The 10,902-nt window shown below is 64.6% G+C and overlaps 1 protein-coding gene across 2 annotated transcripts; it reads right to left on the bottom strand.

Annotated features, from left to right (window-relative positions):
* Positions 1-1,095: 1,095 nt before the first annotated feature.
* On the bottom strand, positions 1,096-9,829 carry TPRA1 (transmembrane protein adipocyte associated 1). Of its 2 annotated transcripts, XM_070359241.1 has the most exons (11): positions 9,566-9,829; positions 5,233-5,356; positions 4,938-5,070; positions 4,026-4,112; positions 3,868-3,940; positions 3,659-3,738; positions 3,178-3,288; positions 3,029-3,089; positions 2,642-2,744; positions 2,467-2,547; positions 1,605-1,984 (listed from the first exon to the last, which is right to left on the bottom strand). In XM_070359241.1, exons 2-11 carry the CDS (start codon positions 5,337-5,339, stop codon positions 1,744-1,746), a joined length of 1,077 nt encoding a protein of 358 aa, XP_070215342.1. In that variant the 5' UTR covers positions 5,340-5,356; positions 9,566-9,829; the 3' UTR covers positions 1,605-1,743. The 2 variants fall into 2 exon arrangements, with proteins under 2 accessions (XP_070215344.1, XP_070215342.1); XM_070359243.1 differs by lacking the exon at positions 2,642-2,744 and having other exon boundaries at positions 1,096-1,984; positions 9,566-9,806.
* Between the last annotated feature and the right edge of the window lie 1,073 nt (positions 9,830-10,902).

Below are 10,902 nucleotides of genomic sequence, written 5' to 3'. Positions count from 1 at the left end.
CTGTGTCTGACTAGGCCACAGGGTGTGGGTCACTCACGGCGGCGGAGTCTGACCTGCGCCGGGCTCCCTGACTTCCCACCCCTCCTGGCCTCAGAAAGGACTCCCTGCTCGGATGCTCAGTGTCCCCTCAAGCGATGGATCAGGCAGGTCAGACTATGACAGGCCCTCGGCAAACCCCGCTGCATGCGGGGTCCAGCTGTGACTATTCTGAGGTGGATCGAGAATTCCCGAGCGAGGAGCGAGCGTCCTGGATGGGAGTTAAGTCTACCAACATTTATGTACTTGAAATTATATACTCAAAAGTTTAATTTCAATAATGCATACATGCCATCAGCCATCAGAGCTATGACGTTATCGCCCGCCGGGTCTGGAAAATTCCCCGGTGCACTCCTGTTCACTACTAGGAGAATAGCTTTGACCTCAGGGACCCCTTGAGGGGTCTCAGAAGCCGCGAGGGTGAGGAAGGACCCGGTGTGAGATCTCTGGGTCTGTGGCTCGATCGCCCCGACCACTGGGAGAACAACCCAGACCTCCATCCCCTGGATCTGCCCCTCGTGTGCACAGAGGATCAGACACACGCAGGGCAGGCGTCGCACACCAGTCACTGCAAAACAGAACCGACAAGTTGATGATGCTCCGCCTACACAGCGGAGAGCCAGACGGGAGGCGGGGCCTGGGGCGGGAGCCGAGTGAGGACCGCAGGTGGGAGAAGAGCTGTGCGAACTCGCTTGTTTGAGGCAAAGCCCGTGGTCTGCGGACGCACACGTGTGCGCTCTGGTGACAAACGGGAGATTCACGCCGGGGGCACGTGGTCCCAGGCGCCGGGCAGGATCACGAGGGAGGGGACACGGGGGCTCTCGTTGTCTCCCTGATGCTTAATCCCGGAAGTCCAGCAGCTACTGAGGGCGGGGTCTCGCCCCTGAAGCCCTGGGCTGAGGCCGCGCCCTCAGCACCCGAAGTCCTCCCCGCAGAGGCGATGCCCCCGCCGCCCACCCCGTTGCCCCTCCTCTTCTGCTCATCGTCGATGTTTCCGGCTTGTTGAGCCTACTTTTCCCCCTCCCCTCCTCTCGGTGCCCAATAGTGGAATTTTAGTTTCTGGCCTTGGAAACTCTTAAGGCTTTCTTAGTGCTGATAAGAAGGAATCTCTGAGAGATAAGGAAAGTCACATCCCGCGTCCTCCCAGCTGCAAGCTGGTCCTGATGGGAGGGCAATGGAGACCATTCGCCGGGCGCCCCGAAGTCCTGCCAGTGCGGGGACTGGCGAGAGGCAGAAGTCTGATCCTGCTTTCCCCCAAAACCTATGCTGCCCCCGAGTCCTCAAGAGCCGCCCGGCAGGCAGAGAGAGGACCATCCCGCTGGGGGCACGGGCAGCGCCCGGCCCCGTCAACCCTCCACGCTGCCACACCACCACCTTCCGCCCTGGTCCTTTTTATTAGAAAACAGATCAGGAAAATAGACACACTTCGGCCCACCCGTTGGCGTGGGCTCTGGGGCAGGGGTGGGAGGCGAGGCCAGTCCAGTTCTGGGGCCCAGGCTGCAGGGAGGTGGCGGCCACCCGGCCCTGGGACACACGGTCAGGGCCACATCCCCGAGCGGGGCAGGGGGAGCTGGGAGGGGGAGTGGCCTCGGCTGAACAGAGGTGGGGACGGAGAGTGGGCAGGGCCCCTCATCCGTTCCGCTGGGTCTCTCTGCCCCCCGCCCCCCACAGCCAGTCCCACGCGGTCCGGCCCCCGGGGCAGCTGCGTCAGGCGTTGATGGCCCTCCAGCGCTCACTGTCCAAGCTGTTGATGCTGCCGCTGTGGCAGGGCAGGGAGGCCACGTCGTCCAGGTAGGCCACCCCGGCCGAGTCGAACTGCGTGCTGGCCGCCCCGGCCGCCTCCGGGCCCTCCCGCCGGGCCACGGCGTAGGGCTGGGGCAGGTGCATGTCCGGCTCCTCAGTGTCGTCCACTTGGCATTTGTAGGAGAAGAGAATCTTGGGCTCCGAGCTGGTGGGGAAGAGAGTCAGGGGGCCTCCGTGAGTCCAGAAGGCCCTCTTTTGCTGGGGCTGGGCCCCTAACGCCCATCCCTCGCGGTGCCCTTCCTTGTTTGCCCTTTGGGGTCCACTGGGACACGTGTGAACCCCCCAGCTCCAGCGAGTGAACCCGGGGAGCACCTGCCTTCTCACGTCAAGTGGGTGGGCAGAGTCCAGCCTGGTGAACGGCGGGCCTTAACCTGCAGGTGCGCGTAGCACGGGACGCCCACCACTCTGACCCCCGCCCGCCCCGCTCGCCACCGCCCACAGGGCACACACGTGTGCGTGCACTCGCGAGCATGCTCTCACAGGCACCGCCAGGCGCCCTGAGCCAGAGGCCAGGAGGCTGGGGGCGGTGGGGGTCGGGGGGGAGTTGGTGCGCATGCGCAAGCGACCCCGCCCGCAGCCTCTGACTTCAACTCCCACCCCGCGTCCCTTGCGCGCGGGGGGGCTCACCCGAAGAAGCCGCGCAGGAAGGCCACGTAGATGAGGGGCGCAAAGAAGCTGAAGTAGAGGAAGGTGGTGGCGTCCACGCAGCTGGGGGCAGGGGCGAGTCAGGGCTGTGGCGGGGGGACCTGCGCCCCACCCCGGGCCCCCCGCCCCCGCCCCATCCCCCACCCCCCACACGTACCAGAGCCCCTCAATGATGTCTGCGCACAGCAGCGCACTCCCCAGCCCCTGCACCAGGTTGAGCAGCGCCAGTATGCCCGCGTACACGTAGAAGCTCCTGCGCGCTGCGGGGCGGGCGCGTGAGGTCCTGCCTGGGGCCAGGGCCTGCCCGGGGCTGTGCACTCCCGGCCACCCACAACCACACCCCCAACCACCCCACCCACTGCCACCCCCACCCACCCCCACTCCCCAACACCCCCACCCCCGTCCCCCATCCCCAATTACCCCTACCCCCAACCCAAACCCCCCAACCACCCCAAAAACCCCAACCAACCCTCAACCACTCCCCACCCCCCAACTCTCCAACCCCCAACACCCCCCCCACGCCCAGCCCCCGCGGGGCGCTCACACGGCAGGGAGATGCGCTCCTTCAGCGGGGTCCTGGGGAGCACCACCACCAGGGAGTAGACCTGCGGAGGCAGCGGGGCTGACCGGCGCGCCCAGCCCCTCAGCAGCACGCCCGGGCCCCGTGGGCAGCCCCAGCCCCCGTCGGCTCACCAGGAAGAAGAAACAGGAGCTGACGAGCCAGAACTGGCGGCCCCCGTGCCCGTAAATGTTGAAGTCCTCGGCCGACAGGTGGGCGTCGGGGTACAGGATCTCCAGTGTGCCCTGCAGGGGCGCGGGGGCGGGCCTCAGGGGCTCCCGCAGCCCGCCCCACTAAGGCCCTCCGTCCCCCGCTCCAGCCTCCTCTCCGCCACAGCCCGCCCCCAGGTGGGGGTCCCCCACTAGCAGAGGGCCCTCTGGATGCCGGCTCTTGGGGGGACCCGCAGAGCTGCCTGGCCGCTTGCTGAAACAGCAGGTCCAGCCTGGTGGATCAGAATCCGAGGCGCCCAGCACGCGGCTTGCAGGCGATTCCTTCGCGGCACTGAACGTTTGAGCCCCTGCACTTGACGCCCTGATGCCTCACCCATGACGCCCCCCACCCATGACCGGAGGCAGTGCACGCCCAGCACCCCGCTGCCCGCCCCCTGCCCCTCACCTGGGTGACGGAGTAGGCCAGCGACAGCACCGTGGTGATGGCCAGCACCCGCTTGATGCTGGACTTGCTCTCCAGGTGCCCTGGAACAAATGTCCCGGTCAGGGGGCGGGGCCAGCTCCAGGGTGGGGCCAGCCCCGGGGTAGGGGCCGGGGCAGGGCCAGTCCCGGGGGCGGGGCTGGGGTGGGCGCAGGCCGCAGGGGCACACACACCGAAGGCCAGGCCCAGGATGACCACGCTCAGCTCGATGGCCAGCAGGAAGAAGCGCGTGATCTCCCACAGGATCTGGACACAGGGGGGCAGAACGTCAGCCCCGAGGCCGGCGCCCCCTCCCTGCGCCCAGCGCCCCCACCGACAGGCCCAGGCCCACCTTGTCAGCCACCGTCGCCGCGTCTGACGTGCTGACTGTCATGGACACCACCGCCCGGGCAATGCCCACCAGCGCCACCACGAACACCTGGGGAGGCAGAGAGGACCCAGGGTGGGGGGGACGTCGCACCGGGGGACGACCCCTCCCGGAATCGTTTCTGTGGGCGCAAGGCCGTACCTTCTGACCCCTGAGCCTGGAAAACCGTGTCCAGCCTCAGGAAGGCTGACACTGCCTGGGTACACATGCCCGCCACATGCCAGGCGGCCAGGGGCGGGAGCTCTGTGTGCTCCCACTGGGTGCGTGCTCACAGCGCCGTGAGCTGAAAAGATCCGCAGCGCGTCTGGTGGACGGGCACTGAGGTCCAGAGGGGCCATGCCGCTGGCCCAAGGTCTCTCGGCACAGCCAGAGGTAAGAACACACTGGGCATCCCCCACCTGGCACCCACTTCCCTTTCCCTCAAGTCATACTTCCCCAGTTTGCTTCCTGGGGCCACTACCCTCCTCGGTCCATGTGGTCTCGCTGAGCTGACCCTTCCCTCCCAGCTCCAGAGTGTCTCTTTCCCTGCGAGTCAGGGATAAACAGGGGTTCCCAGGCGGGCCACTCAGAGGTAATGCCAGGTCTGCAATGTGCAACCACTAAGTGATGCCCTTCCGCTGCAGCTGGCAGGGGGTCAGCTCAGGGAAGTCAGCACACAGCTGCTCTTGGACGCTTTTGGTACTGTGTGTGGAGGACGCATGTGAACGTAAGGCCAGAGGCAAGCAGGCGTGCAGAGAGGGTCTTGATGGCGTCAGTTAATCCCTGGATGCAGCCGTACCTGAAGCTGGTTATTCTTTACAAAGACAGTTACTCATTCCCTGTTTTGCTTAAGCCAGGTGGAACTGGGTTTTCTGTCACCAATTGGAATGAACTCACCAGGATATAAAACGTGATAAAGATGGGGCTGGAGGTGACTCGAATCTTGGCCCGAGCAAATGGAAGCTTCCAGAGCAGGAAAATGAAAAACAGCACATTGGGGATGAGCAGCAGGAGGTCCCAGTACCGGACCCTAGAAAATGGGCACAGCAGGTGGCTCAGTGGTGGGGACCACAGCACGCCTGCCTCACACACACACAAAAATAGAGAGGGCTGTGCCTGCCCCCCACACACACGCGCACACACACACACGCCCACAGGGAACCCCTCTCAAGGGCAGGGCCGTGCCCCTCACCGCGAAGTGCCAATGTCCTCGTAGAGCAGCAGCAGGCAGCGGTGCGGCACGCTGATGTTGGGCGCCAGAGGCGGGGGCGAGCTGGCCCCCATGTCCCAGGTGTCCATCCTGCCAGCAGCCAGCCCTGGGTGGGGAGGGGAGAGTCAGCACGTGAGCAGCACCAGGGTCTTGGGGTCCCCAACCCAGCAGGCAGGATGGGGTGTCTGCAGGGAGCGCGGGGCCCGGCAGCAGAACGTGACAAATGCCAGCGTTGAAAACAATGACTGAACAGGCCGCGCTCCTGACCCGGCGCCCCCGCCTCCGGCAGTCCGCAACAACCCGGGGCGAGAGCAGCCCAAGTGCCACCATCAGCAGAATGCTCGCTCAGCGGGGTGTCTGAGTCAACACTAGGACGCTGCCCACAAACAGGAGCGAGTCCCTGTCCTGGCCTGGCAGGCAGCACGCTGAGTGGAGGCCAGGGGAGGGGTGCCCGGTGGAGGGCGGCAGGCCCATGGCGGGGTCAGTGCGCGGGTGTGCTGGCTATGGCGGTTCACCGAGCACACGCCTGTGAGTGGGGCGCCTTTCTGGGTAGGTTATGGCTTCAGCGTTTTCAACAGCGAGGAAGGTGAGTCGTTTTACGTGCTGAGTGCCCAGGTCGGCACGAGCAGCCCAGGACACTTCCTGCGGGGGGCTGGCGCCCACTGTGCAGGCCGGGGTGGTGGTGCAGGGGGCACCCCTGCACTTCGGGAGACTCTGGGGTGGGTGGGCCTGGACCAGGGGCTCAGAACCCTCTATCCTTCCCTCCCACACAGGCCACCAGCAGCTCTGGGATCAGTCCCCCTTGGCAACCTAATGAGGAGGCCAGGAGGTGTTAAAGGGGATTAAAGGTATTAAAGCACCCGTGCTACAAACCAAACTTCCAGAGGTACGTGCTGAGAAGAAAACAGGAGGGGAACAAAACAAAATGACAGGAAACACAGCAGAGACTGCTGGGGTACCCAGCGTCCATGCTGCTTTGTACCAGAGCCATGGATTCTAGCTGGCACATGGCTTCCCAGAAGCAGGACCACTTTCCCAGCTTCCCTTCGTGCTGGCTGTGGCCGTGTGACCAAGTTGCATCCAGCTGGGTGTGGGCAGCAAGATGTGCCAATTTTCAGGGCAGCCCTCCTCCTTTCCCACTGCCTGGGATTGTGGGTGTGGTGGTGGGAGCAGCAGCAGCCATTCTGGACCATGAGGCAGAAGTCATGGAACAGAGGGTAACAGGGTGTCTGGGTCTCAGACAAGCAGGTGAGCCTGCACAGACTGTTGTGCAGCAGGTGGCAGTTCCTGTCCACCTTGTCATCTCAGCCTTTGTTCAGTAGCTAAGCCAGAATGCCCAGGCTGGGTTGTCAGACAGAATGATATTTGGACTGAGATCTAAATAACTGAAAGTAGCTGGCCTGGGGTAATCTGGGCAGAGCACATCCCGGGGAGGGAGCAGTGGAGGCAAAGGCAGGAGGCAGAAATGGTCTTGGCCTGTTCAAAGGGCACAGGGCACACTGATGCTGGAAGAGAGAGGAGACAGGGCGGGGGCCAGGTCAGCCAATCTCCCTCTAAGCACAACAGGAGGGATGGAGGGAGACGGGTGGAGGCGGCACCAAAGCAGGGGGATGGGGGCGGGGAGATGGAGTGCTCGGCCTGCCGACGAGGACAGCAGCCCGACTGGGGGCGGCAGCAGGGGTGGCGTGGTGGGACCCGGGACCCCTTTGGGAGGGTCGGCCAGCAGGACTTGCAGGTGGACCCATGGAGGGGTGAGGGCAGAGGGCAGGGGAGGCTCATTCTAGGCTCCGACCTGAGCCTCGGGGTGCCTGCAGCGGCCCGGCCGACTGCAGACGGTGTCACCGCGATGCTAAGGTGAGAGGGGTGTCCCTGGGATTGCTAAGGTGAGGACAGTGTCCCCACGATTGCTAAGTAGGTGCTCCATCATTGCAGGACCTCCTTGACACCCTGTGCTCACGACAAGGCCCCTCACCAGCACCAGAAGCTGAAGCCACTGACCGTAAGCCAGTGGTTTCCAGAGGGGGTGGCGCGTGGTCAGTGCGGGCCCCTCAGCAGGGTGGCTTCAGGGCTGCCTCATGTCCTGCAGGGACCCCCACACAGCCGAGAGGAGCCCGTGGGTGGACAGCGGCCAGACAGAGTGGGAGTGTGGCTGGAGGACTTTTCCTGGCTTTGCGTGGCCAGCACCCCCTTTTCCTGGGGGAAACCTCAGGACCCCCGTCTCCGTGCACAGGGTATAGGTATGACTTACAATGCCCCCTCCGCAACCTCAGGGAGCGTTCACACTGGAGTCCACGTGGAAGGAGAGCAGACAAAGGAACACAGAGGAGAGACACAGACAGTACCGGGCAGGAGCCCCTGGATCCAGCCATGCCTGAAGCTAGGCTCCCCAGCCCCACCCTGGGGAGCACCTTGCATTCTGAAGTCCTAACAAATCCCCAGCTTGACCTTCTGGCTCTGCCAGGTGCTGCCTTTGTGACCTTGGGCCAGTCTTTTCCCTCTCTCAGTGTCACGGGACTGTAGCATCCCCACCAGCAAGGCTGCTGGAAGGATCAGGCAAGAGCAGAGAAGGGAGTCTGCACAGGACCACACATACAGGGTGACTGCCGCTTTCCCCCCAGAGTGGGAGCTGGGCGTGTGGGCGGGCAAGATTCGGTTCACGGGGTGCAAGCCCCACTCACTTCGGAGCCTGGGCTAGGGAAGGCAGGTGCCTGCTGTGCCTACTTCCCCCGCCCCGGCCTGCTTGCCCTGTAGTAGCAGCAGAAGAGGAGACCCCCACAGCCGAGCCCACCTCCAGGGCCCGGGCCCCCTCCCAGGGGGAGTGTCCCAGGGCTCGGTGTCTCCCCTGCAGACACAGGGCCCCCGGGCCTGATCCAGGGTGGAGTGCTGGTAACAAATGAACTTGGGGCGGGCAGGGGTGTGGGTCACACAACTCACAGCAGGTTGCCACGGTGTGTCAGAGCTCACAAAATAACCGAAGCTGGGACACCAGCAACAGGACAAGCACACCCCTCCCTTCCGGTGGGCGCTCCAGGCCCGCACTTTCTGCGTGCTGACACGTGGGGCCACCACCCGGCCTCCAGGAGCGGGCGGCCAGCCGCTGTCCCATTACAGTCGGAAGGAGGCTGAGGGGGACCGTCGGAGGCTCCCCCATTCCCCTCCCCCGCAACAGGTGATCTCCAGGCCATGCCAGAGCAAGGGGTCTGCAGGAGAGAGGGGCCAGGAGGGCAGGCTGGTGGAGGGCGTGGAAAGAGGGGGACTTCCTGGGACGCTGAGTGCCCTGGGCAGCCCTGCGCCGCTCAGGACCAGGGATGCTGGGACAGACTGTCTCTTCCACCTGGGGAGGACACTCCTGCCCTCGCTGCCATTCCAGAGACCTCCTCCCACCCTCTCGCCCTCCGTCTGCAGCCAGCCTGTGGGCATCGTGCCAGTGGCGTGGGCCCTGTGTGCTGGACCTGGGCCAGAAGGGCCCTACCTCTCTGAGCCTTAGCCTCTCTGAGTTTCTGGGTCTCCCTGGTCTGTGCAGTGGGACTGACCATGTGTGGCCCAGAGGTCCTGGATGGGAGCCCTGCAGAAACAGAAAACCCTGAGCAGACAGGCTGCTGTGGAAACACCCCTCAGGGCAGCCGGCCCCAGCTGCTCACGGAGCTTTCAATCCTGAACCAAAACTGTGTGAGGAATGTTTCACAACCATTATCCTCCAGTCCTGGGGAAGGCGGTGGACCCTACCAGGAGCCCCCAGGATGGAAGACAGCCCTGTGCCTTCTGGCCTGACCTCTGCAGATTCCCTTCGACTTGGCAGGCTGCGTGCTCTCCCGGGCCCCGGCCAGGTCGCACCAGGAGCCCTCCCTGACCACCCCTTCCATCTGAAATGGCCCTCAGCTGTGTGTCTGTGTTTGTGGGCCGTCCAGCCCAGGCGTGTCATGACCCAGTTCTAGGGGGGATAGCCAAAGTAGTGAGCTGGACAGATGAACGTCCAGCAGCAGAGAGAGGGCGGCCCAGCCCTTCTGGACAGTGGGAGGACAGTCCGGGAGGCCCCACGGCCCCGTCCCCAGCACACAGGGAGGACAGGTAACTTCCCGCTGCCCTGCCAGGAGACACCTCCCACACCCCGACCCTCTCGGACGCGGGAGCCAGAGGTGACCATTCCAGACACGGTCTCGGCGCACAGCGTAGGACGCAGGGTCCGGGAGCTCGGCCTCCCCGGGAACCCTGGGCCTGCCTCTGGGCGGGAGGCCCACTCCCGGCGGCAGGAGGCGGGACAGGGACGTTCGGGATCGGCTCGCGCAGCTGGGGCAGAGCAGGGGCTTCCACTTACCTGGGGCCCCGGCCGCCCATCCGCCGCCGGGCGCGGACCCCGCCAAAGGCCGCGGGCCTGGGCCTCCGGCGCTCGGGCCGGGAAAGTGGCGCGGGGAGCGTGGCGCGGGAGGCCGGCCCCGGGAGACCGGGCGGCGGGCGGGCGGGCGGGGAAGGGAGACGCAATCAGGACACGCGATCGGCCTGACCCCGCGCGGCCCTCCGGGCAGCGGCGACCCGGAAGGGAGGCGCGTCCTCTGCGTTCAGCCAAAACTGCAAAAACAGCCACCGTCCCTGCCCGCGGCGGCACGGGGACCCGCCCCCAGCCGGCAGCGACCAATAGAAACGGAGTTACGCCGAAACGGGGGCGGGGCGAGTGCAGAGGACGGAGCCAATCGGGTCCCCGGGAGGCGGGGCGGCCCCCAGCCTCTTAAAGAGCCCGTGCGCGGCCCTCTCGGCCGCCTAGCGTCGCGGCCGCCAAGCGTCGCGTCCGCATCCCTCTACGACCTACCTGTTCACGCCCGCCGCCGGCAGCGCCCCCTCTTCCAGAGTCCGGGGAGGCGCTCCGCCGCCTCCGGCCCGGTGACCTCCAGGCCCCAAGGACTAGCCCCCACCCGGGCCCGGCGCGGCCCCTTCGCACCTGCCGACGAACCCTCCGCCTCCAGGCCGCCCTGCAGGCCGGCTGTCATACGTCCCTTTTCGCAGAGCAGACCCCGGGGCGGAGGCGTTAAGCGCTTCCCCCGAAGTCACAGGACCAGGAAGTGACAGGACCGAGGCCTGGGGCTTGGCCTGCTTTCCCTCACTGCTTACCTCCAGGCAGCCTCCTCCAGGAAGCCCTCCCAGATAGCCTGTTCTTCTCCTCCTGTGTCTGTGCGGGGTTCACTCCTCTGCCCCCACCACGAGGCTCCGCCTGGCCTGGCCCCTCCTGTCTCCTCATCCTCAGCCCTCCCACCCGCTCCTCTCTGGGTTCCCTGTTTCTCTTACTTGACTACACCAAGCTTCCTTACCTGTGGGTCTGTCACTTAACACACACTTCCGCTTGACACCCTAGCCAAAGTAGCTGGCCAGTCTCTGTAACACAAAGCCCTTTCATTTCCTTCTCAGCTGTTACCCAAAACTGGATTCTTTTTTCTGGGGGTGTTGAGCTGACTTCTTGGGAAATAGATGGGGAAACAGTGTCAGACTTTATTTTGGGGGGATCCAAAATCACTGCAGATGGTGATTGGAGCCATGAAATTAAAAGACACTTACTCCTTGGAAGGAAAGTTATGACATATTCAAAAAGTTAGCGTATTCAAAAGCAGAGACATTACTTTGCCAACAAAGGTCCATCTAGTCAAGGTTATGGTTTTTCCAGTG

The sequence above is a fragment of the Bos mutus genome, chromosome 22, assembly GCF_027580195.1.
Source record: "Bos mutus isolate GX-2022 chromosome 22, NWIPB_WYAK_1.1, whole genome shotgun sequence".
Lineage (NCBI taxonomy): Eukaryota > Metazoa > Chordata > Mammalia > Artiodactyla > Bovidae > Bos > Bos mutus.
The sequence above is the reverse complement of the archived record's forward strand: the minus strand, read 5'-3'. Positions and strand labels throughout refer to the sequence as shown.